This window comes from Zeus faber (genome assembly GCF_960531495.2).
Source record: "Zeus faber genome assembly, chromosome: 8".
Classification (NCBI taxonomy): Eukaryota; Metazoa; Chordata; class Actinopteri; order Zeiformes; family Zeidae; genus Zeus; species Zeus faber.
This window is the reverse complement of record NC_137195.1, coordinates 9,049,403-9,071,301: the sequence shown is the minus strand read 5'-3', so window position 1 is coordinate 9,071,301 and position 21,899 is coordinate 9,049,403. Positions and strand designations below refer to the sequence as shown.

At 48.2% G+C, this 21,899-nt stretch overlaps 1 protein-coding gene across 1 annotated transcript; it reads right to left on the bottom strand.

Annotated features, from left to right (window-relative positions):
• Positions 1-260: 260 nt before the first annotated feature.
• arid1aa (AT-rich interaction domain 1Aa) lies at positions 261-21,899 on the bottom strand (the record flags this gene model as incomplete). The annotated part of the gene is made up of 20 exons (XM_080005056.1): positions 261-3,517; positions 3,617-3,747; positions 3,845-4,685; positions 4,913-5,024; positions 5,839-5,964; positions 9,212-9,443; positions 9,590-9,759; positions 9,911-10,046; positions 10,830-11,034; positions 11,129-11,338; positions 11,544-11,629; positions 11,724-11,869; positions 12,180-12,501; positions 13,117-13,287; positions 13,379-13,468; positions 15,638-15,878; positions 16,961-17,056; positions 17,177-17,809; positions 17,895-18,113; positions 20,979-21,899. The coding sequence occupies 20 exons, from the start codon at positions 21,897-21,899 to the stop codon at positions 1,637-1,639; spliced, it is 6,969 nt and encodes a 2,322-aa protein (XP_079861182.1). The 3' UTR covers positions 261-1,636.

Here is a 21,899-nt window from a genome sequence, read left to right as displayed (position 1 = left end):
TAGTTTGTGAACCTGTTCATCTACGGTATTAGTGTGTCCGGAATTGTCAAACCACATAAGAGACGTAGTTTGTTATTGTGGAATAACTTAATTCACAGGCAAATAAAATGTGGAAGAAAAGAATGAGCATGATAATAAAAAGGCGAAGAATACCAGAAGCAGGTATGAGCTTGCAGTCAACATATCAATATAGTTTAGTTCATAAATGAGTCATCTGCAACAACAAAGTCCTATAGAACAAAATCATTAAAACAACATACCAAGATTTAATGTACATTTATTCTTACCACGTGGAACATATAGTATAAAGATTTCATACTGAATAAATGATATTCATTGAGCCAAAAAAGGAAAAGGGAGGAATTTACAGGATGTCTTAGCTACATAGTCTGAAATACAAATATGCAGAATCCATATCACTGGAGAAAAATTGTCAAATTTGTACTTCATCTAGAGTTTATTTTTGTTGTTCCGAGGAGATAACAGGTTCGAGCCGTGTCTGTTGAACTACAGAGCTGTGGAGACTGGAGGAGAGAGAGAGAGGGTGTATCTGCGGGCCTGGTGGGCGTGGACTGAAGTCGCTCGTCAGCCTCAATCCTTCACCAATAACAAGTGTGAGAATAGTGACACAGACAGAGAGACAGACACCGAGAAAAAGAAGTGTAATGTACAACATCATATATACACCACAGCAACGCTGTATTTGAAGTTGAAAACCAGTCCTAAGAGGTGATTTTTTCATAAGGGTATTCATACAATCAAGGGATAAAGAGAGGAGGTAAGGGTGTTGTAGGTTCTCGATACTTTGGGGAAGAAAGCCTTTTTCTTTAACAACAAACTAAAATGACCTTGAAACTCTCGGAGAGCTGCATTGCCAGCTTCTGTGTGTGTGTGTGTGTGCGTGTGAATGTGTGTTTGTAACGTGTGTGTTTACAGAATGCTTACACTCAAGAGCAGTACGGTACAGAAAATGTCCTACAATCTACTGCACACTGCACAGGCCTCCCCGGTGAAGGTGTCTGTTGGCAGCAGGTCGTCTGCCGTGGGGCTGACTGGTGAGAATCCAATTACAGCAACTAGAACCAGTAGGCCACTTGTCAGTCTGCTCCACCCCAGAACACCAAGCTCACACAGACTCGTAGCGCCCTCGAGGGGAGAGCAAGGGCACGCCGTGTCTCCCAAACTTACTGTAAACTAGACAGCAACTTTGGTTACAGTTTTTTTGTTTTTCAGCTATGTATTTATTAATTTATCTTTATTTAAAAAGTACCCCCACCCAAGTGCAGAACAATCTCCCGACCTCGGCGTTCCGCTCGGTCATCTAGTTGGCATTCGTGTTACGTTAAGTGTCCGTGGGCTTCTCTCTGGGCTGTAATCGCAGCGCTGTGACGTTTCCACCTTGAACGAGGACGGGCTGGAGAGGGCTCCGAGAATGGAATCTGAAGGGTTTGCATAAATTAAAACAAAAAACAAAAAAAAAAAAAAAAAGAAAAGAAAAAAACAAAACAAAAAAAAGAATAAACAGTCACTTGAGCTTCCCCCGCCCCTTTACACATACAAGCCGAGTTACCGCGGGCGAGGGGGGGGGGGGGGGGATAAAACCCCAAGAAGGTGGAGCCGCAGCTCCCTACAGCTGTCATGACTGGCCGATCAGAAAGAGTACGTCACAGATGACATGGGACACCAGCGAGTTCATGAGGGGGGAGACGGAGAGGTCGAGGAGCCGGGACTCGTATAGTGTGAATTCTGAGTGGTTCTCCTCCACCTTGGCTAAGGCGTGCAGTGCCCGGGCGGCTCGCCGCATCATGTCCGGGCTCGTGGGCTCGAAGTGCATCCCCTGCAGGTGCAGCAGGGAGCTCTGGCTCTGCTGCAGCTGCGTCGCCGCCAGACTGTCCTCCAGAAAGCCCAGCAGGTTCCCCACGCTGCCCTTCTGCACGGCGATGGTGCGGGCCGCCAAGCTGTCGCCCTGGGCGAGGTTGGCGAGCAGGACCACGGCCATCTCCCTGCAGACGGCCACCTTTCTGTCGCCGATCAGTCGCACCAGCGTTCCGTACAGCTTCTCCAGCCGGGCGAACGGCGGCGTGGCCAGGATGAGGTCCACATTGTTATCTTGGATGCTCAGCTTGCTGAGCGTCTCCAGGACCAGTCTCTGGGGCGACAAAGCGCTGTGGGGACCCAAGGTGGGGAACGGGTCCTGGGCCTCGGCGGAGGGGCAGACGGCCCAGTGGAGCAAGCCGTCCAGCAGCGGCAGACAGATGCTCTCGGGGTAGAGGGAGAGATCCAGCTGGCCCGAGATGTTGGCCAACGTGACCAGCGTGTTCTCCCTCAGGAGCTCCAAGCAATCCCACCACCACTCGTCCCTCTGCCCCACCCCCTCGTCAGACTCTTCGTCCTTCTCGTAAGTGAGCGGCGCTTGCTTGCGCTCGGGGTGCCGGTGATGGAGCAGGATCAGCCGGCCCAGCAGCAGCAGCAGCCCCGGGTGCTTGGACATCTCGTGGTCGTTGCCGGGGACGAACGAGAGGCTGCGGACGATGTTGGAGATGCAGATGCAGCGCCTGGCGAGGGAGTCCTGCCAGTTCGCCAGCGTCACCAGTGGACCCTCGTCTTTACTGTGGGGCTCGTCCTCCAGGATGGTGGCGATACGCTGGTTCCGCTGGAGCATGACGCTTTTCACCGAGGAGAGGAGCTCGTTGTTGTTCTCCTGGAGGGTTTTTGACCCTTCCTTCTCACACTCCATTTCTTCAGCATCTGTTTTCTTCTCGTTGCCGTCGACTGCGGCGCTGCAGTCATCCGACGCCGCCTCCGAGGAAGAGGTCTCTTTTGGACTCTGTTCTTTGTCCCGGTCCATCCCTTTCTCTTCCTCCGTTGATTTCATGACTTCCTCTAAAATTACATCATGGGCTCTCCTCCTGAGGACACTTTGGGGGACCGGCACGCGCACCAGCGGTTTCATAAAGTCCTCGCGGGGTTCAAAGTGGGTCTGAATGTGTTCCGTGGAGTCACCGCCGCCGGCACTCCAGTGGATCAGCCCGCTGTCAAACTCCTGCACTTTACCGCGGCAGCTGGAACGTCCGGCGACAAACGGGTCCTTCTTCCGTACCACCTTGAGGGGAAGCTTGTCAAACTTGCTGGCTTGTTTGGGTCTCTGCGGGGCAGTTGTGGACAGGGAGGAGCCCGGCTGCTCGGATGACGTCCCCCTGGCCTTCCTCTCATCTTCCGCCTTCTCGTCCTTCCGGGACGCGGGGCACGGCTCCAGGTCGTCCTGCTCCTCTTTAACGCAGGGCTGCGACTCCTTTGTCCCGTCTTCTTCCTCCTCCTCCTCCTCGTCGTCCTCCTGCTCCGTGTCGTCCCCCCGTGGATCCTCTTCTTCCGTGCCGTCCCAGTCCCGGCTCAAGGCAGCTGGATCAATCAATGTCCTCTGGCCAGGGTCACCCACCTCATACTCGCGCAGAATGCCAAAGATCTCAATGAGGCACCGTCTGAAATACTCCACCACCAACTCCAGCAGGCCAGGCAACTGTCCGGGAAACAACAGAATCAGTAAGTAAAAAAATAAATACATACAATAAAATGCGGCAAAATCCCGGATTATTGCTTTGCTTTCCCATGGACTCACCGTGTTGAGATTGAAAGTGGAAATGCTGTTGTCGTCATACAGGAGAATGTTGATTGTGTCCAAGGCCCACGTGCTTTCAGCCAAAAGACCAGACTTTAGTGACATCATGACGCGCCAGGCCTCTGGTGTTCCTGCGTAGTTAAAGTGAAAATACATACACATGTTCAATATATAGAATGTATACATAGAATTAGCTATGAATGTTTGGCGAAGGGTTTTGAGTCATACCAATTTCTTTCATGGTTAGTCGTCGGCGGGGTTTCAGGACAGGATGGGTGGCCTCTATGGAGCCGGGGGGGAAAGGCATGTCTCGTCGTATCAGGGGGGACTGCACCGAGGGGGGCACAATGTGAGATGCAGGCACTGGAGGGCCGGCCTTCTGCATCTTGATTCCCCCGTGCAGGTAGGGAGATTTACTTGGCGACGTCCTGCTTTCCAGGGGGCGGGGCATGGACGCTTGGCTGGACACCTGTGGAATGTGGTTCTGCACACCCTGGGGCGGCTGGTAGTTGGGCTGCACAGAGCGGGACATGGGCTGACCCGCCGCCCCGGGACCGAAGGGCGGCTGCCTCGGACCCATTTGACCTCCCCACTGGCCGTTATGATTCATGCGCTGTTCCGGCGACATCATCTCCTCGGGGCGGTTCATGCCCGGGTAGCTTGGCCCCGGGGCTGAACCCGCGCTACCACCCTGGCGGTTGGGGTAGCCCTGGTAGTTCATGTCGCCCCTTCCCTGCCACATGGCTGCCTGAGGCCCCTCGGGGCCCGACTGCATCATCTGAGGAGGAATGCTGGGCTGAGCATTGGGCCCCGTCGGGCCCTGCATCCGCTCCCGGCCAAAGGGAAATGGGAACTGATTAGCAGGACCGGGCGGGCGGCGATCCGGCCCAGCATAGGGGCTGCCGCCGCTGTACTGATTGTACGACTCCGGCGGACCTGCAGGAGGCACAGTGGAGCCGCCTTGCTGTTGCTGCTGGGGAGGCTGCTGTCCACCAGGGAAGGGGCCGCTGTACTCGCCCTCATGGCGCTTTGCCGGTGGGTAACCCCCATTTACAGGCCGCTTGTAATTCTACGTGTGAAAAGGCACAATGGTGGCCAATGAGAAGATCCAAGTTAGAATGTCTATCAATAAATAAAAAGCAATAAAATCAATAATAAAAAGCAAGTTAAAATCGACATTTTTAAAAGACCATATTGAAAAATATATAATTTATGACTGAGCAGCTGAACTGTGCCATCATTGTTCCCAGTGGTGGCATTAAACATGTCCTATGGACTGGAGGGATATTTATTTACCTGTTGTTGTTGTTGTTGTTGTTGTTGTGGGTACATTCCAGGCTGCTGATTGGGGTATGAGCCACTAGGGGGCGTTCCCTGGCCAGGATACTGATTACCATAGGAATCATGCCTGCAAACATCATCACGGTTAGGCCAACCACTACAATATTGAGGTTTATCACCTATAACAGAAAGATCACTGTCAACCCAACTATTACCTTGATACCTTTCTCATACGCTTCATGATGATGATGATGCATACTAGTATGAAGATGCTTAAGTTTCATGGCACCAGAATTCAGCATTGAAACAAATTAGAAGTCAACCACAATCACTTTACATTTTGTCAAATTGTGGATCACATGTGTACAAACATCTGAATGTCACGGCAATGGCGAAATTTCACAACATTCGCATTGAAAGTGGATACATTATTTTCCACTTTGGTCACAAAAGCGGATTTTAAAAATCAGTTTTATTTTTTAATAACTCCTCAGAACGGCTCCTGCAGACAGCACAAAGAGGCAACACTGGGTCAGAAACCATGCTAAGTAGGCGTCCTAATAGGCGTCAGGCCTATAGACTTAACAAAAACTGCAAATTTCATTCCAGACGACTTTAGGAACCCTGAATAAACCCACTCTCACATTAATTAAAAATATTAACATCAAATGTTTTATAATAGGAGTCTAATTCAGTCAGTTTCAGTCATTTTAGTTTGTGGGCCTGATTGGTCGAAATGCGACTTCATGTGGGTCGGATTTATTTTTGTCAAAACTGTGATTGGAGGTCGTTCGGTGCCCTAACGCAGCCCACATAGATGCCTTTTCAGGCTGATAAAAACGGCTTATGAAATGTCAGTTTGTTTCGGGCCATATCCTTGACACCCCTGGTCTAATTGGACTCTAATTCGAGGGCTCATCCAGAGTAGAGCGTGGACTGACCGTGGCTGCTGTGGCGGGAAGCGGTTTGGCGAATACATCCCCGTGTCGGCGTTGGCAGGCATCATAGGGTTTGGCTGTGGAGCTCCAGATCCCATGCTGCCCTCTGGGCCCATCCCTGGCTCTGGTCTGGAAGCACCAGAAAAGATAAGCGGGGTGATTTTCTCTCCGTGTATGATTGGACGTTAAACAAAAAAAAAAGGCTTCTGGAACCAAACTCCGGGCGAAGTGAACTTCCAAAGAAACACCAAATTGAACAATTGACACCAGCAAAGCTAACCTGCTGGTGAATTACAGTCCACTTGTTTATGTTCAGCATTGAACTATTGACGCCAACCTAATTTATATATCAATGACAAAAGCAAGGAAAATTGGCAAATTTATGGTGATTTCAAATGTTGAATTTCCAGGGTAATCTGACAGAGCAGTTTAAACTAAACAGACCAGAAGAGAAGGCCAGTTATTAAGAAATGAATCTCTTCATTTTTGCTGTTGTTCCTAGTTTCACCCAAAACTGCGGTTTATTTAACCAATATGAAATGAACCCCACAAAGCAACTTTATATAGTAAAAACAGTCTTTCAGCAGGGTACACACACACACACTTTATTTTTTCCTAGTATTTGTAGGTTATATCTGTTGGTTTAGTGCATATTGCCAGATTTTTGTTGTGTACGGTTAACTATTAGGTTTATTGTTGTTTTCCAAATATTGGCATTTTCTTTTTACATGTTCTTATTTTATCACCATATTGCGTTATTGTTTTGTATGGTGGCCCTGAGAGCTCACTGCACTGCAACTAAAGAAAACACATGCACATAGACAAAACACAAGCAAATAACGGAAAACAGAAAACACAACCATAAAACCAGATTACAGAATTGGGGCCACACGACTACGGAAGTGAGCCACACCAGAAGCACTGAATTATCTGCAATAAAATATATTAAACTAAATAATTTTGTTTCTATAATTTCATAAGAATTTATACTTAACCTGGAGCCACAACTATCACCAGACCAAGTGAGACCACTGCATCCAAATCCTCCATCTGCTTCCCCCATGCAATTAATAAATAGAAAAAAAAAAACAACTTTTATATTAATCCACAGTTTATAATTAAGTTATTTAAGTGCGATGTTCCACAGAAAACAGCATCTACCGACTCCATCACTGTGAACATGATTCCGAATCAGGTTCACTCGCCACTGACTGAGCTCAACTGAACTGACGGATAAACGGATCGCTTCAGGAAGTGATTCGGTTCAGTTCGTTCACCCAAACAATTGGAACCGTTCGCTAACTTCGCCACGCTGTCACAGAGTCGGTAGATGCTGTTTCCTGTGGAACATCACACTTAAATGGCTTAAATAAAAACTTCGGACTGATATAAAAGTTGTTTTTTTCTATTTATTAATTGCATGGAGGAAGCAGATGGAGGATTTGGACACGGTGCGCTTTCTTGGTCCGGTCAGTCTGGTAATAGCTGCGGCTCTAGGATGTTACTTACATATACATTTTTATATACACTACTCACAAAAAGTTAGGGATATTCGGCTTTCGGGTGAAATTTCAGGATGAACCTAAAATGCACTATAACCTTTACAGGTGAACTTAATTTGACCTTCTCTAAACTTTTGAATGCACATGTCCAACTGTTCAATGTTTCAGTAATTTTTGCACAACTTGCCGTTCTCTAACAAGGAGCTGAACGGCAAAATTCACAACAGGTGTTTGATCAATGAATCAACCAATACATTTCCTGGTTCAATTAGAATTGGTATTGAAACAGTCCTCTTTATCATGCTGTTCACATTTTGACATCATGAGACCGAGACGACACCTAACAACTGATCAACAGTACCTCGCCATAGCGAGGCTTCAAACAGGATGTTCTCAGAGGGAAGTGGCCACTGAGCTTAGAGTGTCACAGAGTGTCACCAGCAGGTTGCAACGGAGATACAGAGACTGGAAGAGTCACAGAAAGGCATAGAAGTGGACGTCCTTTGGCCACATCCCACACTAATGAGCGCTTCATTGTGAACAGTGCCCTGCGGAACCGGATGATGATGCCACTCAACTCCAGGCACATTTAAGGTAAGTGAGAGGCACCCAAGTGTCACGTCAGACCATTCAAAACGGTTGACATCAGCGTGGTCTGCGTGCTAGACATCCTGCAAGGCTACATGACCACCCACCAGGCACAGGCATCGTCGTCTTGCAGGGGCCAAGGAGCATTTACGCTGGATGAGGGACCAGTTGCCTCAGTGCTGTTCTCTGATGAAAGTCAATTCACGTTGAGCAGAAATGATGGCCGCCAACGATGTTGGACACGTCAAGGAGAGCGCTATGCATCAGTCACTGTTGTCACCAGATGAGCCTTTGGTGGTGGTGGTGTTACAGTGTGGGCAGGTGTGTCTAGTCAATACAGAACAGCCCTACACTTTGTGAATGGTACAGTGACAAGCCCATACGACCTGAATAACATCATTAATCCAGTCATTGTGCCCCTGCATGAACAACACAGGCCTCATTTCATCTTCATGGACGACAATGCTCCAGCTCATGGAGGTGGCATCATTAGGGAACGGCTGCTGGAGCCTGGGGCACCTCAAATGGAGTGGCCTGCACTTTCTCCAGACCTGAATCCCATAGAAAACCTATGGGATCAGCTGAGTCGCCGTGTGCAGGCTCGTAACTCTGTACCCCAGAACCTCAATGACCTGAGGGCCGCCCTTCAAGAAGAGTAGGGTGCCATGCCTCAGCAGACAATAACTCGACTTGTGAACAGCATGAGACGTCGTTGTCAAACTGTAATTGATGCTCAAGGGCACATGACAAGTTATTGAGACATCGACATTTTTTGTTGTGGTGCACCCACCGCTGTTGTTGGCTTTTGTTTCAATAAATTATTTGAGATGAGGAAATCACCATTGCATGCTTCTACTTTAAATGCCCTACTTTCATGATATATCACTGTAGCGTGAACTTTTTACATTTTCCAAAAATTTCAACCGAAAGCCAAATATCCCTTACTTTTTGTGAGTAGTGTATAATAACAGACACCAAATAATTTAGTTTATTATCTTTTATTGCAGATAAATCTGTGCATCCGGTGTGGCTCACTTCCGTAATGTGGTTTTGCGGTTGTGTTTGCTGTTTATTTGTTTAATTTTGTTTTGTCTATTTGCATGTGTTTTAAGTTGCAGTGTGTTGAGCTCTCAGGGCCACCATAGTTTTGCCCATTGTGTTGATGTGAGCTGTGCAGACATTGCAATTTTCCTTCAGGGATAAATAAAATACCCATCTATCTGTATATATTATTTTTTTCATGCACACACACACTCACACCTAACCTATCAGTCGGTCATTCTCACCTCCTGTCGAAGCCTGGTCCATAGGGGTACTGCTGTCTGGGCCCCATGGGCATATTTCCCATGGCCCCTGGAGGCCCTCTGTTGAACGGAGGCTGCTGCTGCTGTTGTCCTGGTTGCGGAGGCGGCGGCTGCTGCTGCTGCTGCTGCTGCTGCTGTTGTTGCTGCTGCTGCTGCTGCTGATCCCCCACACCGCTGTTTGGGACTTGGCTAGCAGGAAGAAACTGTTCCCCAACTAAAAATACATAAATACAGTCAGATTAGAAATCAATGCACTGGTGTGTGAACTACTCAAATTTTTCCCGCTATTTCTTGTTTTTCATTTCCAGGGTCATGTTGAATTATCATCATGGTGCATCGCCCACCCACACACCCACACACCTTTTCGCATGGCACCGAAAGGATCCTTGTTTGGTTCGTAGGGGCCCATGCGCCCCTGCATCTCCGGCGTGCTCATGCCAGACTGGTAGGCAGAGTTGGGAGTCATGTTCCTCCTGGGGAAGGCCGGGTCACTCCCTTCAGAGAACGGGTCCTGCAGGTTAACACTGCTCCTGGCGGAGAAGCAGACACGGAGAGATCAGAGAATCAGAGTTACCGGAAGTGAAAGAAATGCCAGCCTTAATTGTGTGGGGTTTTGTTTTGTTTTTTTCAATCTTTTATCTCCCAAAATGCTATGAAAAGACGAAAAATTAAGAGACTCACCTGGCCCCGGGTGGGATGGGGGGCATCTGGCTGTGAGGGGTGGAAGCTGGGGTGGGAGGTTTGAGGTCACCCCCCTCCGCCATAGATGAGCTGGTGGACTGGGGCGTCTGCGGACCCTGCAGAGACCCCGACCCAGCTGTGGAGCAGAGGGACGCTTCAGTTTGGAATAAGAAAGGGGGCAGACAGACATGGTACATGGCTTTAATGACATGGAAATTCAGCAGACATCATATTCAGCAGGGTTAAAGAAAGCATGTGCACATTCAAAAAGTCATCTTTCATCTCAGACGTTATTTAAATGTTTGGTTTACATCACTCACAGCACAACCTCACTGAATCCTTTAATATTGAGAAACTGCTGCAACTTCTGAGAGTAAATGCAGCCCAATGGAGCAAAGTGTGAAGTTGTAAAACAAAGAAGGAAAAAAAAAAAAAAAAAAAAAAAAAAAAGTGTGCAAATTTTTGAAAACTCTCACAGCAATGTTTTTTAAGCAATGTTTTTTTTAACTACTGAAAACAAAAAAAGATTTGCAAACTGTGCATTTCACCAGGTTTTTGCATGCATCTGCACTAGCGGAGGAGACTAGAAAAAGGAAGTTGCGCCAACTTTAGCCCCGATATCACCGTTATTCAAGACGTGAAAATAAAAACACATTAAGACACGTGTGACTCCAATGTCGGGCAGTAACAGTTTCCCATTTTAGAAAATTAGATTTAGTGTTTAAGGGTTAAAAGTTTAGCCCCCTTGGACTCTATTGAAGCACAGCGTGAAGCTGCAGCAGAGCGACACATTTCTCAACAGTAAAGCTTTGAGCGAGGTCGTGCTACGAACAGTCGGAAATCATGGGGAACCGACGTATCAATAAGACATGGGTTGGAAAACAGAGAATCTATCCTTTAAACGTGTGCAATATCTAACCTGGAGAGGGAGGCTGGATCTTGGGGGTCTGGTTCTTTTTGTTGTCCGTGATTATCTCCGGAGGGGGGTCCTCGCCGCGCTCGATCTTGCACTCGAAGGCGTAGAGACACTGGATGTACTGTTTCTTCAGAGAGCTGGCGGCACTGCTGGAGGTGCCCACATTCAAGGAAGTGGCCAACTCACGCCATTTCTTGTTCTTATTTACCTGAGAGACAGAGATATGATGAGGAGGGAGGTGCAAAAAGAGCCGCAAACAAACCACTATGTGATATTTTCAGTGCAAGTGCATCGACGCTCACCTGCGTCATGCCTCCAATTTCTTTGACCGACATGTAGAGCCTAAAGAGATCCAGGGGCTTGCGGCCCACGGCGGGGAGGTTGGTCATTGGTATGGCTTTCTCATCGATGAAGGCCAAGTAGCGGTCCACCCACATCTTCCTCTCGGGCTCAGGTCCCAGCTCGTACAAGCGGGTTATCTTCTCATTGGTAGTTGTGGACGAATTTGACTTCTGTTCAGTGTAAAAGAGTGCGTGAGGAACAAAGCTTGTAATTAGAACCTCGAGCAGCAGCAGCCAACCCTAGTTTTAACTGAGGGCTATGATGAGAAAAGAAAAGCAGCAAATAAAGGCTTACTTCAGGAAACTATATTTTAAAAATGGTAAATATATACTTTTAAAATAATTTTGGTTGGCCACATCTGATCAAGCTGATTACCTTTGATTTGGGTTCCGGTTTAGGCGTCACACTCCCATCCACCTTGTTGTTCATCTTATTGTTCATTTCTGGACTGGGGACCATACCTAGACAGACAGGGGTTTCGTTACGCAGAGTTAACATTGTTTTTGGACATCGGATGAGGTGCATATTTGCTGCCGTCTTTTGAATGGAACTTGCCAGTGGAGTTGTTAGCCATGTTTGGCCCTAGGGGGAAAGGCGGACCACCTTGCGCATTCATCATGGCAGACATGTTGTTCATGGGGGGGCCGTAGGGAGGGCCAGAGGCCATCATGCCTGGAGACATGCTGGGGTAGCCAGGCATCCTGAGGAGTGACAATACATCAGAACTTTAGACACAGGAAGAAGAACTATCAACTTTAAGGAATTGGTAATTATTTGAATTAAATTTAATTATTGATTGAATGAAATCAAAGTAAATGTTGTAGATACAGAACAAAGCATTCATTTCACGTGTTAATGTATTGAATCAGTCTCTGAATGTGACACGGGAAGAAAGTGTGAACAGTGAAACAGTGTTAAGCCGAGTACTTTCACACTATTATCTCAATAAATAGCCATTCATAAGAAATCAACCTTCATTAAGCTTGTTAAGGCACCAACTTGTAAACCCACCTGTTGTGCATGGAGTTGGAGGAAGCGTGCTGCATGGCTGCAGCGTCCTGGGCCTTCCTGTTCAGGCCAGGTGGAGGGCACATCCCTGAGCCCACCTGAGGTGGCATGTTGCCCATGTTAGGAGGCATGTTTGGGCCCATGTTGGGACCAATGTTAGGGCCGTAGGGACGCGTCCCCATCTGGCCCGGGGCCATCCTGCCAGGAGGCATTCCTGCATAGGGTGGCCCTCCACCTTGACCAGGCATGGTGTTCATGGGACCCATGGCGGGCCCAGGGTAGTTGGCATTAGGCATGTTACCATAGCCAGGTTGTCGGGGGTAACCTGAGAATTAAAAATCTCGACGTCAAAAATACGCAACGGTATATTTTTCACAGAAAGTACGAGCCAAGTGTGACAGCTGCATTTGCTGAAAAAGCAGGAGACCCACTTCATTTAAACACGCAGAAGTAAGTTCATAGATCCTGGAGCGAGAGGCCTTTTCAGACGCGCAGCGAGAGACTGTCATTTAGTCTGACAGTGAGTTTGCAGTCAAAAGTTATGCACCCTGAACAGCGAGCCCCCGTCACGCTCGCAGCTCTACTGACAGGAGGCTCTGCTACGTCAGCTGACTCTCTGCTTCACAACTATAAATAGCTGCACTAGAGTCACAGGGAGGGACCGACGACAGAATTGAATTGCTACGAGGAAGAGAGACATATTCCATAGATTTGGCTAATAAGATGCATGAACCAGATATAGTTCAGTATTCCTGTAAAGTCGAGTGTGAAAAATACAAAACTCCATCATTATATGGAGACATTGTCGGCAGTTGTGGTTCCATAACGAGGCATTCATTCCAATAACTTGATATAGTCACACAATTTTAATCCAAAAGAACAAGACAAATTGTGACAGCCCACACAAATCCTTTCTAGCGACTTGCATTCAAAAACACACCTTGAGGCCCATACTGAGCTCCTTGGGGCCCATAGGCACCCATGGAGTTGTTCTGCTGATAGGGGCCCATTCCAGGATGCATCTGTCCGGCGGAAGATTGCCGCGGCGACAGTGCAGAGGCAGACTGTGGGGACCCGTACGGAGGCATCTGAGGGTTTCTCTGCATAAACCCTGGCGAGGGAGAAGAAGAGTGTAGAAGATTAAAACAAGAAGGAATCGGAAGACAACGTCAGAAAACTGGCAAGGGAGAAGTGCAGCGTACCTCTGTCCTGGGCCATCGGAGACTGGCTCATGGAGGGATGTAGGCTCCCATCCGACTGCACGCTTGATGGCCTAGGCGGCATCTGGGTACCTACACGGGCATAGATCATTCAAGTAAGATTATTGTGGGTGCTGAAAAGGTGAAAGCCTTTTTACCTTACTAATTTGCCATTCATAGCAAGGATGAAATTAGTTTAGCACCAGGGACAAACGCACACTTTTCGGCAGGGAAGCAAGTATTCCCGTCTTAGCATGTAGATGGGTGGACAATCACCTTTAAGAGCAGCTTACAAAGCGTGACGATGGTGTGATGTAGAGGACAACCAAGAATCCGAGACAACACTCCCATTGAGAATGTTTTAATAATTCATTTGGATTGTTAATAATTATTAGGGACTTGGGCGACAAGTCCTTCTTTAGTGTGCCAGAAGTGACGAACCACAGCGGGAATCAAACCGCATACCTGTTGCAATGTTCGAATCACACAGGACATCCAAGGTCCAACCACATAGAGGAAACACGGTTCGAATGAAACAAGTCCATGCTCACTTCTCCCGAGGACAGTGTGTCCTAATAATTAATCCAAAAAGATTCTCTCTGAATGACTGATTATCTCCATCTCCTCCCGTGAGGCATTATTACAGCTTCCAAGCCCATTTTAATTGACTTCAACTATGTTTGTGGCTATTAAAATGTCACTCCTGATTTCTCATCTTGTTTACATATAGACCTTTTGTTTTGAAACCTTTGTCTTGTTGTACCTAGAGAATACAAGTGGCATAAATATTTTAGCAAATAAACCACAAACTGGGTATTGCACACAATTCTCCCGCTTTTATATCAACCCCCCGCCCCGCTTTAGAATGAACAAAATGGTTCGGAACATATTCATCATTCCATCACAGTGAACAGCGTTGCAGACGTCTTTTTTTTTTTTTGCCATGTATGACAAATAATCACCTAAATTAGAAGGTTGTTTTTAGGGAGGTGCAGATATCTGTCAACAATTTGTTTTACCTCTTGAGATATAGGGAGGGCCCTACCGAATTCACTGGTGTGAAAATCGCGGCACAGACTGTGAAATCTGCCTCTTCCCGTGTAATTGACAATTTGCCATGAGGAGGGGAAAAAAAATGTAAAAAAAAAGTGACAACACGTGTGAAGCACCGAGCGCCATCATGCCGAGTTGCGCGTTTCTATGCGCGGCCGGAGCTGGAAGCAGCAGCAGGAAGTCCTCCAGAAAAATAACATTGACGACAACAAACAGCGAGGGCGTTCATCTACGTGATGCGTATACGACAGTTGTTCTCATCTCTGTGGGTATAAGGACCCGCGGTCTTGTCCGCACACCATTCTGGCAGTTTTTTTTGTCAATGTATATGAAATTATTTTAAACACTGTAAAGCGCGTGTTAAGTCTCACACAAGTCTTAACAATGGCGTCGTTGGATGTCAACATAAAACACCGGGCACCGGATGTGACATCACGGCGTGTGGTGAGAACGGTTTGGTCTGACTGCGTGTGCTTAAAAAGTCTAATTTAATCATCTTATCAATTATTGTTGAGTATCTATGTCTGTGAAATTGAGCAAAATTTACAGTGAATTTGGTCAAGCCCCAGATACAGAACTACAGAGCAAAACAAATGTGGCACATCTACAGGATGGACTTGGCTGTTTAAAGAACCTGAGAGATCAGGTTCAAAGATCTAAATGACAGAAACCTAAACAATATGCGCCCACAACGTCTGACTGCACCCTCTTTGTTTTACAAACACCTCATCTGAGTCACATGCACGTCTAAAACTTAAGTCGACTGTAGGATTGTCTGACTTTTCAGCCTTTTTTCTTTTACCCGTCCAAGGCAGAGGGATGAACGCTCCTAAACCGAAGATATATATGACCACGTTTCTTCTCTAAACTCAAACATTCCTACGAAAAGTCGTTCTGAAATACGCTGCTGCATTTTCGCTTCTACCTTAACAATAACCAAATAATCCACATCCATAATAATAAGATGTACCACTGGGGTACACTTCAGTTTCCTTGGATGGCCACAAAATAAAACAATGGTGGAACGAACAAAGGTTTCTGCAGCCAGTGTGTACTGGAAACAAAAAAATAAAAAGAAGAAAGGAACATACACACACAGGTGCGTGTGTGTGTGTGTGTGTGTGTGTGTGTGTGTGTACACATTATACATTTTACAGGGCTGTCACAGGCTAATGTGTCTCTTTTATTGTGTGAGGGATTGGACCCCACCTGGCATGTTGGCAGGCGACAGGGGCCCCGTGCGGGCGGTGCCGGCGCTGGCGGGCGACCCGGCCGGGGAGGGCGACGGCCCGCGGATGCCCGGCAGGTGGGGCGAGGTGTGCGGGGAAAAGGGCGACTGGGCCGGATTGCTCTGCTCTCCCTGGCTGCTCGACACCCCGGACGTACTCACGCCGGGACTCAGGGCGCCCTCGGTGCCGGTGGGTAGGTCGTCGATGGACCCCGACAGATCCTAAAACACACAACCATGATAGAGCGGCGGAGTGGTCAGGATAAATAAAATAAATAAAGACGCCAGTTTGCAAAGAAATAAAACAAGTCACTACAGTTTGTTTGCCGCCGGGCTTCGTTAAAACAGACTGGATGCAAGTATAATTCAGCGGTTTCCAAACAATTTGATACGTGCCTTTTTTAGACTTGGCAACCCCAGCGGTGGTTTCAGTTTAGGAATAATGGCACGTCTTCAAAGTGCTTTCCAAACAAATGGCAGATAAACTGAACCAAAACTCACGCAAAGACCCAGAGGCTTTTGTCCTTATTTATCTTCCCCGAGAACATAAATAAATAAATAAAGAGCACACATTAGTGCTCGGGGTTGTCATGGTTACCAAGGTTTGTGGGATGTAAGCTGAGTCAGCATGTAGCAGCAGCCTTGCCATGTGACTCCAACAACAACACACACACACACACACACACACACACACACACACACACACACACACACACACACACACACACACACACACACACACACACACACACACACACACACACACACACACACACACACACACACACACACACACACACATTTCAGATTCTAATAGTAATTTTCACAGCCTTTTTGTACTGAGCTGCAGACGCATTGCATTTCGCCCTTTACTCCTCCAGTTGCACACCAAGAAGCCTGGAAAAAGAAAGACCACCAAGGAAATGAAACCGCTCGCGAGTTTTAGCACAGCAGCTCTGTGTCAGGTGGCAAGATATCGGGCTATCCAATGTTTGTTGAAAGTAATTTAATAATAGAAAACAAAAAAATAATGGACCTCATTGATATTGATTATTCTTTAAACCCCCTTCCATTTACAGTAGGTCAGTTTTTGAGGAATTATATCAGTATTGTGAAGTGTTTGAAATAAGTAACTGGGAAATAGAATTTCTGGCCAAAAGGTGCGTGTGACCCTTGGTACCCTGTGGTATTGAATTAAATATAATTGTAAAAAAATAAAGATTAAAAAAAAAAGGGGGGGGGGGGGGGGGGTTATCCTAAAGGCCTTCCTACAACCCAGCAGCAAAATAACAGGCTGAACTGACCGGAAGGCTGGAAGGGCGGCCTTGAGTATCCTCTGAGCCAGCTTTGGGCTGAGTGGATGAAGGGGCACTGGACTGAAATGAGTCCTGGGATACCTCCTAAAAAGACACAACGGAACATGCACTGAACTGTAGAGCCAGAGACACAGGAGCTCTAGGGCGTGCACACACCTGCACAGAAAGGGATTTAAGACTAAAGGACATCACAGAAGAAAGTACCTGCTGCTGTTGGGGTGGAGGAAAGCGCTGGAAAGGTGACTGTTGTGCTTGCTGCTGCTGCTGCTGCTGCTGCTGCTGCTGCTGCTGAGGAGGAGGGTTTTGGGGGTACGCTTTCGGCGGCCCCTGGGGGTGCTGGCCATGTCCCGCCGGCTGCTGCGGTGGCTGAGTGGGCGGGTGTTGCTGTGTGGAGGGCTGCTGTGGCCCCTGCGTGGATCCGGCATAGTTGGCTTGGTTCTGGGGCCCAGGTGGAGCCTGGGAACTGGTCTGCGGGGGCTGGCCTGGAGGCCCCTGCTGCTGCTGGGGGTAAGCAGACTGGCCGGACTGAGGCACCGAAGCTTGGGAATAAGGTGGCTGAGACTGCGGTGGCAATTGGGACGAGCCTGGCAATGGCCCCTGGGACTGCGGGGGCATGTGGGGCTGCTGATATGGTGCTCCCTGGCCGTGAGGAGCAGAACTCGGCAGAGGATGGGGTTGCCCGGGGTAAGATGTCTGCCCGCCTTGCTGTCCAGGTGGAGGCTGGACGTAGGGAGTTTGCTGCTGGCTGGGGTGAGGCGGCTGGCCGGGCTGGCCGTAGTAGGGCCCCTGGCTCTGAGGGCCATAGCCCCCTGGTCCCTGCTGTCCATAGGACCCCATCTGAGTAGAAACAATCACACACTCAGTGAATCATTAGAGAAAAAGGGGATTAGGGCGATATAATATAACATGGACATTTGTTTACCTGCGGCCCATAAGGCAACGCTCCCATGCCTGCAGGAGCACGGGCCTGTATTCCCACTGGGTATCTCTGGGGACCTGGAGGGCCGTAACCCTGGCCAGGAAAACTTGGCCCCTGTTGCGGACCTGCGGGAGGCCCCTGCTGAGGCTGCTGAGAGTATGGGGTGCCTGCTCCATAAGGCTGAGCCCTCATCTTCCCCACTGGGTCCATAGGACCAGGCGGCTGTGGAAGGAGAAAATATAGTTTAAGAATGTTGAATTAAAAATGAAAGTTTTTGTCTCTCATTTCTCAGAACTAAAGAGTATATTTTCATGAAAAAAGGTTCAAAGTAGCTTCATACTATTCAGTCACAAAATTAGATCTCCATAGGACAAAAAAAAAGTTAGAATAAGTCACTGATACGTCGTAATACAAATGTGTCCATGCTCTCTCCTGCTGACAGCATACACACTAGTTGTTTTGAGAACAGACATGTAAAGCTATAACACAGTTGTAAAGATAGGAAGTAAATATAAACAATCGCATAAACGGAGAATGGTGCAATTGATAAGGAATCTAGAGTTCAGAGGTGTATGAACTTTCCTCCACAACGATGAGAAAAAATAATAATAATCTTGGAAAAGATCCAGACAATAATTTGAAACAACTTAAATTAAGCAAGACCAACTTTGAACTATTTTTTTTTTTAGGTAAAAAATAGAAAAATATATAAAACTAAATTTCTTTCGTGACACGAGGGGTGAAGGGAAGGTACATGTATGAGGAAGAGGAAATGTCTTTCCCACGCAATTATATATATTATATATAAACACACACTAGAATGGGGGGCAGCCTGCCCAATCTTAAACATATCCCAGCTGTGCTTCTGTTTTGATTCTGGTCCAAGCTTGCTTTCCTTTTTTCCTCTACAGAGACGGCAGTTTTGGCTCTGAATGAATGACACCAGAAAGGGAGGGAGAACCTCAGCGGCAGCCTGACAGTACTAGGCCATTTCAAGACCATCAAGTAACCATGAAATGTACAGTCATAATTTACATTACTGAACTACAGCTGGGAAAAATAAAAATAAAAATACAAATTAAAAAAACAAAGAAAAAAAACCAAAACTTTCCCCTGTACCTAAAGCAACTACTTAATTGACTGGACTTGGGTCCTAGTCTACCAGCTGCGCTTACATTCCCGATGTCTATACTGTACAGTATTCAACAACAAAATAATAAATGGCCAGGTAAAATTAACCTTTATCAAAAATATTTTTCAAGTCAACCATCCAGTTGAGTACTGTGTGTTTTCTCTGGAATTCACAGCAAAAGGGACTTCCCATTTGTGTGCAGCGCTTTGAGGGGAGACTTCTCAGCCCGAACAATGGCCTTTACAAATGGTATGCAAAGCGTCTTACTGACATTTCCCAGATCAAAGATAATAAAATGAAATAAATAAGGACAGCACATGGCTAATCTGCATAAGACAGAGAGGAAACTCCCTTGGCTGGTGAGAGATGGTGGACTGCCTTCTGATTGGCTTGAGGGGAGGGTTAGAGGGAATTATTTGCACTCACAGCGCAAACTTCTGTGGCATGCCAGACACAGCAACACTCCCACGGGCAGCGCTCAAATTTGCCTTTGGTTACCAGGCAGATCCCAGACAATTAAGAACCTACGACAAGACCCAGATAATAGTCTCTGACCATAACTTGATCGCTATCAAGTACCAGAGGGAAAAAGGGAAATTAATTACGATGCCGCTTTGCGTATTAATATAGTCACGATATTTTTTTAATGGAAGATCAACACCATGATTGAGGCACGCCACGCTCTTTTCCAGAGGAGAATTTTAGGCCAGAAGTTACAACCTCTGCACTGTGCAGCCTCATAATTGAGCGACCAATGTGTACCCCTTTTTCAAAGTCGCACCAGTTGTAGTGGATGACGTGGGATGCTCAAGATAAGCAAAATTTAAAAGAAAACAAACAAATAAATGGATGGATGGATGGGTGGACAAACAAACAACGGCACCCAGAAACTCGAGAATATGCCTGATGGGGATGGAAATCTCACAAAAACTGACCGGCGTGTCAGAGGGGGGGAGAGGGGAGGGGGGTGGGACAGTAAACCGAGAATCTGGGTGAAATAGTAATAAGTGTGGTGAGCTGCGATGAGTGAACGGCGTGTGTGTGCGTGTGTGCGAGATCGTTATCAAGCCGGGCCCTCTCTCTCGCATCACATGTAATTATTAACGGCCACGAGCACCGGATGCGGAGCCAATCAGATTTGAGCTCGCGTGTCAAGCCAAGACCAACTGTGTCGTGGCTTTGACAGAAGGATTTTTACCTCCACAATTCAAATCCCAGAGCAAAGCGATGCGCACTCCGCGGCTCCCACCGCACGATCGACGCGCGGCCCGCCAGAGACGGATACCGCGGATCAAACCCCCCCCCCCCCCGATCATAATTCATAAACCCCAATAATTCATAATTTATTTTCATTCTTCTTTTTTTTTTTTAATCGGCACGGACCGAACCCTAATAATACACACCCGGATTCACCGTATGGGCTCGTTCACTGTAATTAAAAAAAAAAAATGCGATCAAATTGATCGACGTGTTCGATGTTTTACACCGGCGAGGATTCGACGGTCCCGGTAAAGCCCCAAACTGGGACCAAATCACACCGCGTACACGCACCGACGGCGGAATAGTGGACATTTAAACGCCATTCGGAGCCTGCGTGCATGCGGTCCGTTGCCCTACGGTGTATTAGCGGCAGCACCCCGTGCGAAGTCGGGGCCTTCTCGGGGCCCCCGTGAAGGTTGTTCGCTCGATTTTAAACGGCCCGATCGAGTTACACCCTCGTCGTTAACGTATGCCCTCTAGAAAGGAACCAAACGCCGCGTTCGTCGGTAAAGACCGTTGTCGGAGAGAGGGAGAGGGGGGAAAAACAAGGGAGGCAGCCATTTTAGAGTCTTTGCGAACCACCAATAGACAATGGCTGGCCTGCTACGTTGTGGACGGGCTGTGAGTGGAGAGAAGACGCAATGAATCGCACACGGTGTTCCTGCGAATCACCAGTAGAACCCGGGTGTTTTTACCTGGGTTCTACCCAGCGGCTGCCCCGCGCTCCCCGGGCTCACGGGCGACGGGTGGTGGGTTCTTTGTTGCCAGCCCGGGTTGCTCCCTCCGTACTGGCTGCCCAGGTCTGCTGGTCCCTTGTTGGCCCCTTCTGGACTCGTATACTCCCCGGATGGGTAGTTGGGGTACCCCCGGGTGGAGCTGGGGGAGGTGAGGAGTTTGTTAAGTGTCGGGGTGGAGGTGGGCTGCGGGTTCCCCATGTTATATCTCTGATTATTGTAAGATCCAGCCATCGCTGTCGGCTGCTGCTGCTGCTGCTGCTGCTGCTTGGCCGGCTGTCCCGGCGCCTGAGAGCTGCGCGGGGAGCTCATGCCGTATCCCTGGCCGGGATACGGAGTCCTGTTCGGGAACGGACTGTAGTTGTTGAACTGGTGGTTCGAAAAGCCGTGGTCGTGCGAGTTGGGTTGATACGGGTCCATCACGCTGCTCGACGGCACGGCCGGACCCGCAGCTGCTGCCATGCCAGGGCTTTGTTGTCCGCCATGTTGATGAAAAGGGGCCCGGCCGTAGTGCTGGCTGTACCCGTACGAAGGCGGAGGGAACGCCGAGCCGTGGTGGTGAACCACGCCAGGGTGGTTGTTTCCCTCCGGTCCGGCGGGATCGTTCTGGTTATTATTATTAGCCCGGGGCGGGTTCCCGTTCCCGTTCTTCATCTCGGCTTCCCCTCCTCCTCCCGCTGCATTTCCACCCTCGGCCCCGTCCTGTGGATCCCCGCGGCCCGGCGATCCGCTCTCCAACCCGGGTTGCTTCTTATCCGCCGCGTGTTTTTCCCCCGGCGCCGCCGACTCGTCCTTCGGATCCCGATCCGGCTTCTTCAGTTCGGAAGGCGGGCTGGTGGCGAGAGCGGCGGCGGCGGCGGCGCTGGCGACCTGCGCGGCCAT